At 39.8% G+C, this 7,898-nt stretch overlaps 1 protein-coding gene across 1 annotated transcript; it reads left to right on the forward strand.

The window, feature by feature from the left end:
• Nucleotides 1-6,828: 6,828 nt before the first annotated feature.
• LOC110104283 lies at nucleotides 6,829-7,656 on the forward strand. Its single transcript, XM_020833310.1, has one exon. It carries the CDS (start codon nucleotides 6,829-6,831, stop codon nucleotides 7,654-7,656), a length of 828 nt encoding a protein of 275 aa, XP_020688969.1.
• Nucleotides 7,657-7,898: the final 242 nt, after the last annotated feature.

The raw sequence follows: 7,898 nt of genomic DNA on the forward strand, positions 1-7,898 counted from the left end.
GGCGGAGAGTAGCAGGCGATGGGTTGGCGACGGAGTTCGCAACCTTGACACTCTGTGGGAACTTCATGACAACCTTAATCAAAGGTTAGATGAAATTTCTAATGACCTTTTTCGATTGTCCATGGATATGCGTAGGGAGTTTCAGGCTATTCGAGCTGAAATGGAGGGGACGCGCCGCCAACGACCGCACGCACCGACTGTGACGGATCCGTGTAGAAGAGAACACGGACGCATTCCTGATCGGAGACGACTTCATCCCAGTTCGGAGCTGACCGATTCAGAAGAAGATGAGCAAGAACCGCTTAATGTCGATGCACCATCTGAGTCGGAGGAAGATCAGATACCGGCTGCGTTCCATCGACGATGTTGTGGTGAATTCAATCGCCTGTCACAAGGAGTATTCCGAGTGAAGCTCGATATTCCGTTCTTTGACGGCCGACTCCACATTGAGGATTACTTAGACTGGGAGAGATCTGTAGAAACGTTCTTTGAGTACATGGACATTTCGCCGGATAAGCAAGTGAAGTATGTTGCTTGTCGATTGAAAGGGGGGGCTGAAATTCAGCTGAACCGAGCTTATAAACCATATTCAGGAAGCCGGCTAGCTACAGACCATCATTTGGAGAATGTTAGAAGCAGCAACACACAAGGGAAGTTAACGCCTGCGGGGTCTAATGCTCCAGCCACATCGCCAGCTGCAGGACCGAGTGGTCTTCCAGGAGCGACTTATGATCCTAAAGTGCAGCCTAGATGGAAACCACCTCTCCGGGATAATCCCTATGCTAAGCCGAACACTATCAAATATTTCAGGTGTTTCCAAGTTGGGCACAAGTCGAATGAGTGTCCAAGTCGGCCACAGTTACAATTAGCTTATCCTGAAAACGAGGAGCCGCAAAATGAAAATGAAGAACCCAATGCCGAGCTGGAGGAGGAAATCACTCCTGATTCTGGAGAACCATTGGTGTGTGTCATGGAGAAAATCTTATTAGCACCACGACAGCAACAAAATTCACAGCGAAATATAGTTTTTAAGACGAGATGTACTGTCAATGGCAAAGTCTGCGACCTACTCATTGATAGTGGGTGCACTGAGAACGTCATTGCTCGCTCCGTTGTCCAGGCATTGCAGCTCAAGACCACCAAAAATTCCCATCCCTATAATATAAGTTGGGTTAAGAAAGGAATGTACATCGTAGTGACGGACTTGTGCAGGATAACATTTTCAATCAGTAAGCACTATGTCTGTGAGGTGCTTTGCGATGTACTCGATATGGATGTGTGCCATATTATACTTGGGTGACCTTGGCAATTTGATGTTGGAGTCATCTATGACGGTAGGGCCAATTCGTATTCGTTTCATTGGAAGGGAAGAAGACTCAAGCTGGTTCCATACCCAGTTGACTGCCATGAGTCTCAAAAAAATAAGGTGGCCATTATGCATATGGTGTCGGGAGCGGCATTGGTAAATGCGGGGAAGGAAAACTCCTCAATGTTAGCTTTGGTCATTAAGGAGCAAAGTACTCCAAGTGTTACTACGACGTCACCAGAGGTTCAACAATTGCTGAAGAAATTTTCTGGGCTTGCTCCTGAAACATTGCCAGCAACTCTGCCTCCTCTTCGTGCCCTACAACATCAAATCGACCTAGTACCGGGAGCCAATCTACCCAACTTTCCCCATTATAGGCTAAGTCTGAAGGAACACTCTACACTACAGCAGCTAGTGGATGAGTTATTGGAGAAGCAGTTAATTCAGTCGAGTTTGAGTCCTTGTGCCGTTCCCGCGCTTTTAGTACCCAAGAAAGATGGATCATGGCGCATGTGTATGGATAGCCGAGCTATCAACAAGATCACGATTAAATTTCGTTTTCCCATTCCTCGCCTTGATTAATTGCTGGAAAAGCTAGCGGGATCTGCTATATTCTCTAAGCTGGACTTACGTAGTGGTTATCACCATATTCGCATCCGGCCTGGAGACGAGTGGAAAATAGCATTCAAGACTCGCCAAGGCTTGTATGAATGGAAGGTTATGCCCTTTGGGCTTTGCAATGCTCTGCCTACCTTTATGAGACTTATGAACGAAATTTTAAAACCATTCTTGAATAAGTTTTGTGTTGTATACTTTGACGATATTTTAATTTTCAGCAAGACACTGGACGAACATATGCAACATTTGGCCCAGGTTTTTAAAGTTTTGCAGGACAACAAACTCTACTTAAACTTATCCAAATGCGAGTTCGCCACACCCAGTACTTATTTCCTGGGATACATCATTTCGGCAGAAGGTGTGCTGGTTGATCCGGTAAAGGTTAAGGCTATTATTGATTGGCCTACTCCTCAGTCTTTTTTTGACGTTCGAAGTTTTCATGGTCTTGCGAATTTTTATCGACGATTTATAAAAGGATTCAGTGTCTTAGCTGCTCCACTGACTGACTGTTTGAAGGCCAAACAATTTGTATGGACCGAGTCTCAAAATGACAGTTTCCTAGCTATCAAAATGGCCTTAGCAACGGCCCCTGTTCTCCCTTTACCCGATTTCGAAAAGCCTTTTGTTGTTGAAACAGATGCCTCTGCTACGGGCGTGGGTGCCGTCCTAATGCAATTAGATAGGCCTGTTGAATATTTTAGTGAGAAGCTGTGCCCGGCTCGGCAGAAGTGGAGCGTTTATGAGCAAGAGCTCTATGCAGTTGTTCGAGCTCTCAAATAGTGGGAACATTACTTATTACATCAAGATTTTTTGCTTCATAGTGACCATAAGGCTTTACAGTATATAAACAATCAAAAGTCACTTAACCGAATGCATGCTAGGTGGATCCTGTTCTTACAACGATTCACCTTTGTTCTTAAGCATAAATCATGTTCTCAAAACAGGGTGGAGGATGCATTAAGCCGGCAATCCTCATTATTAGTGCAATTGCAAACTGAGATCACGGGGTTACAATGCCTTCAGGAATTATACCCCTCTGATAAGGATTTTAGTCAGGTGTGGGCCGCCTATTTAGAACAACCTTCTGTGGATAATTATGCCATAAGACATGGGTACCTGTTCAGACAGCACGCTTTATGTATACCGGATTCGTCGTGGCGATAGCAATTGATCCGAGAGATACATTGCGGGGGATTGGCCGCACATGTGGGAAGAGATAAAACTATAGAGCAGCTGCAGCTTCGCTTCTTTTGGCCACATTTGCGAAAGGATGTTACCAAATTCATTGAAAGGTGCTCGATTTTCCAATCCTATAAGAGCGGAGGACAAACTGCTGGTTTATACTTGCCACTGCCTGTACCTGCTTCCATATGGGAAGATCTCAGTCTAGATTTCATTCTAGGGCTACCTCGAACGAAGAAGGGTAATGATTCTATCATGGTTGTTGTAGATAGATTCTCCAAAATGGCGCACTTCATTGCTTGCAAGAAGACATTCGATGCTCTTAATATTGCTCGTCTATTCTTTAGAGAAATCGTTCGTTTACACAGCATACCACGAAGCTTAACGTCCGATCGTGATGTTAAGTTTGTTAGCCATTTTTGGCGTGAGTTGTGGAAGCGCCTTCAAACCGACATCAACTTAAGTTCGGCATATCATCCACAATCCGATGGTCAGACGGAAGTGGTAAACCGCACACTAGGCAACATGCTGAGATGTTTGGTACAAGAACACCCGAATCAGTGGGATGAGCTACTTAGTCAGGCTGAATTTGCTTATAACAGCATGCCAAACCGTTCTATGGGTACTTCACCTTTCTATATTGTGTACACAAAGGCACACAATCACACCGTGGATGTGGTTGTTCTACCTAAGTGTGCAAACCGAAGTGCAGCTCAAATAGCCGAGCAGTTTACAAGCTTTCTACAGGACGTTCGCCTCAAGCTTCTGGATTCAAATTAACAGTATAAAGCAGCTGTCGATTCTCATCGACGGAAGAGAATTTTCAAATCAGGTGAATTGGTGATGATCCGTCTCCGGCGCGAACGGTTACCTCCGGGAAAGTATTCGAAGCTGGGTCGCCGAAAGGTTGGACCATTTCCCGTACTCTAAAGCATCAACGACAACGCCTATGTTATTGATCAACCGCCTGACTTTGGGACTGCATCGACTTTCAATATCACTAACATTCACCCGTATTACCCAGCAAACGATGGCCCCGTATCCCATTCTGCTGAGACAGCAGAATCTTCGATGGCGGAGAAGAACTGATGCGGAACATCATAAGCTAAGGAATACTCTACCCCTTTTATGCACTAGTCTTTATGCTTAGTTTATTTACCGTTATTTGCTCAGTAGCTATGCTCCACTACTTTTGTTTTGCCCTTTCTGTTAGTTTCCGTATAGTTAGCCCTTTTGGTTGTTACACCCTTTTGGGCTATAGCTTTATTCTGCTTATATAGTGTAAAAGGAGAAGAGGGGAAGATAGAAAAAGAATATAGAAGCTAATTACAGAGCCAATTTGGTTCCTTGAGTTTCTGTTCTATTCGTTTTGTTGTTCTACCTTTCTCCCACATATACCCTACATCACAATTTAAACCAAACAATGAGGTTAAATATTAATAGTTAAGCAACTAATGGCGTTGGTGAGCCGAACCGGCTAGCGTTTGACTTATTAACAAGCTCACGAGTCCATCTTATCAAACCACAAGTTTGAGCTCAAGCCTAAACTCGAGCTCATATATTAAACGAGCTCGAGCTCAGCTTGGCTAGGCTCGAAAGGTTGTTGAGCAGCTCGATTAACTTAAATTACATTTAATATTAATTTAAATTAATATAATATAAGATATTTTAATATTTTTAAAGTAATTCTATATTTCTTATTAAAAAGATGAAAATTTTTAATTTAAAACTAAGAAATTGCGCTAAAAAATATAGTCAAACTTGAGCTTATAAAATTTTTAAAGAGTCGAGCTCAGTAAGAACTAAACAAGCGTAGGCTGATTATACGAATAATTTACTCAACTAGACTTATTTACACCCCTACAAGCAGCAATTAGTCAGATAATGGAAGTCTAACAATGGTGATGATAATTGCTGATGATGGTTGTCGACAGTGAAAAATGACAAATGCAATGGAGTTCTTTAGCTCTCCTAGCTTTGCAGCACCCAAATATATTGTATGTACTTGATTTTGGTTCATCTGAACTCAAATTGAATAACTTATGATGTCGATAGGCTCGTCTCATCGGTATATTCGATTTGCCTATAAGTTTTTTGAAATAAAAGTTCATATGGTTATAAATTTAATTTCAAAACTTTCAACTTCAAAAAGTATTGTTATTTGTGTTCTCGTATGAATTTCCAGGAGACATATCACATATATAGCACTAATCTTCATGCAAAATCAGCCTATTTTGAAGCTCGTTCTAATATATTTTGCATTAAAATATTTTTGAAAGTATAATTATTTAAAGTGCTGGTACAAATACTATGATGCAAAGTGCATCAAAATTGGCTTCAAAGCCATCTGATTTATATCGAGATTAATACATTTTAAGATATTTATATACCATGGCTTCACATTTAAATTGGACGATTTTGAAGTTCATTCTGATTTTAGATTATAATATCTTAATATGTATATATTCATATGATTATTTAACTCATTGTTCACTAAACACTAGGTTTTTACAAGTATCTATAGATTAGTGGTTGTTGAAAGTTTTTAACTTATATTAATTATAGTTCATTCAAGTTATCATACATAGCATTAGCTTTCATAGTAATTGGACAGCATTTAAGCCATTTTAATGTATTTTACATCAAAACGTTTTTTTTATTTCTATTTATTAAAAAAGTTGTCCATATTTTGATTTAAAATACATCAAAATAAGCATTAAAGTAATATTATTTTAATTTTCGTACTAAAATTTTATTTTAAGAAGTAATGAAAATGTGGTCCCAAATGAAGCCGTTGGCTTTTTTACTGGTTCTTAAAGCAACTTTTTAGTACAATGAATTAAAATTTTTTATACTTAAAAACTGCTTTAAGAAGCAATATGAAAGTCTTCCTAAACGAAGCCTAATACATTTAAGATATCATAGATAACTACTCTTTATATAATTTGGATGGCTTTAAAATTCATTGTATATTTCAGGCTTTGTTTGGGACAGGTTTCTAAAGTAGTTTTCAAGAAAAAAAAAATCAAAATCAAGAAATTTTTAAATTGAAAAAATATTTTAAAAAATAATAAAAAAGTTATACCAAAAGATGTCTAAGATAAGATTCAATTAATATATGTGTATTTTTGCAAGTCTAATATAAAGGATAGGTAGATTAGTGGTTGTTGAAATTTTTTTATTTTAAATTATAGATTTAAGTCATATAATTTATCTCTATATTTTAAAAAATAAACGTATAATATGTTACATCTAGAAAATATAATTTATTAAAATTTGGTGTTTAATATTACAGTTTTTTTTTCTTTAATTTATGCTAATTTCATAAGATTTACACGCATATAATGGATTTCATATTGTAAATAATTATTATTTTGAATTATATATTTTCGAATTTAAATTCCACGTAGGGAGTAGGGAGCTTGGAAGCTCCGAGGCTTGTTGGCCACGCCAAATGGATATTTTATAATTTTTTTAGAATGTAGAGAATTTTATACAAATTTTTGTTAGTAGAGGTCAACGAACCTATTAGGACACTTGTATTAAGTAACACAAAATTGTACTTACTGTTATTTACAAGTTTACCTGTAATCTCTTATAAATAAAGTAGCTCTGCTCTCACCGTAGTTGAGACAGAACTTTCCTTTCTCTGTCATCATCTTCTTGTTCTTGAATCTCTACATGGTATCAGATAGGTTCCTCTCCTGAGGCAAATTTTTTTCATGGCCGATCATCTTCCTCTCTCGTCTCAATCTGACGAAACTCACGGTGATGTCTCTTCTCAATCTACCATCTCTCCCTCCCTCAAATTCGTCATCTCTAACCTCAAAACGCTTGTTCCGCACCAACTCTCCACAGACAATTACCCCATATGGCGAAGTCAGATCTTAAAATTACTTCGCGCAAATGGGTTCGCTACTTTTCTTGAGTCTGCTCCTCTCTCCGAGCACGAACAAATCACTGATCGGAATCTCGCTGCGGCAATCTGCTCAACGATTTCATCGTCGGTGCTACCCTACATCATTCATCTTGATCTCACGTTGGAAATCTGGAAAGTTCTTGAAACAAGGTTTCAATCTTCATGCCGCTCCAAGGTCATCCAGCTCAAGAACGAGCTGCACAATTTCTCGATGAAAACTATCTCCATGACGCAATATCTGACTGAAATCAAGAAGATCGTCGATCAAATTGCTTCTACCGGATGCATTGTGGGCGCTGAGGACATTATCCTCTATATCGTAAACGGCCTCCCACCGCTGTATCAACCATTCAAAACTTCGATCCGGACAATGCTGACCTCGATCAGCCTTGATAATCTTTACGCGCTCTTAATCAGCGAAGAAATTCATTTACAGAATGAAGCGGCTCATCTTCCTACTCCGGCGGATCCTAATATGGCCCTGTATACGCGTAGAGGTCGTGGCCGCAGAAACTCAGCCGACAATCTCAAAATTCAAATCCTAACATTCGCACTACTCAACAAAATTCTGTTTCTTGCCAAATATGCAACAAACGTGGACATACGGCTGATGTCTGCTGGCACAGACTGAACACCGCCTACACACCGCAAACTACTCAAAGAACCAATGCGGCACTTCTTGCCAATACTGCCACTCCTTCCAGTGAATGGTTTCTTGACTCAGGCGCCTCCTCTCATATGACGAATGAAGCCGACAATCTTACCACTGCAACAACATATCATGGTTCGGACAGCGTAATCATTGGGGATGGAAGGTCTATACCCATTGCTCACTCGGGCACGGGTCTCCTTCCAACCCCAAACCGTAAGCTC

The sequence above is a fragment of the Dendrobium catenatum genome, unplaced genomic scaffold, assembly GCF_001605985.2.
Source record: "Dendrobium catenatum unplaced genomic scaffold, ASM160598v2 fragScaff_scaffold_1593, whole genome shotgun sequence".
NCBI classification, from domain to species: Eukaryota; Viridiplantae; Streptophyta; class Magnoliopsida; order Asparagales; family Orchidaceae; genus Dendrobium; species Dendrobium catenatum.

Excerpts from the sequence above, each read along its gene's own strand:
- LOC110104283 (XM_020833310.1), top strand. The coding sequence starts at position 6,829 with ATGGCCGATCATCTTCCTCTCTCGTCTCAATCTGACGAAACTCACGGT.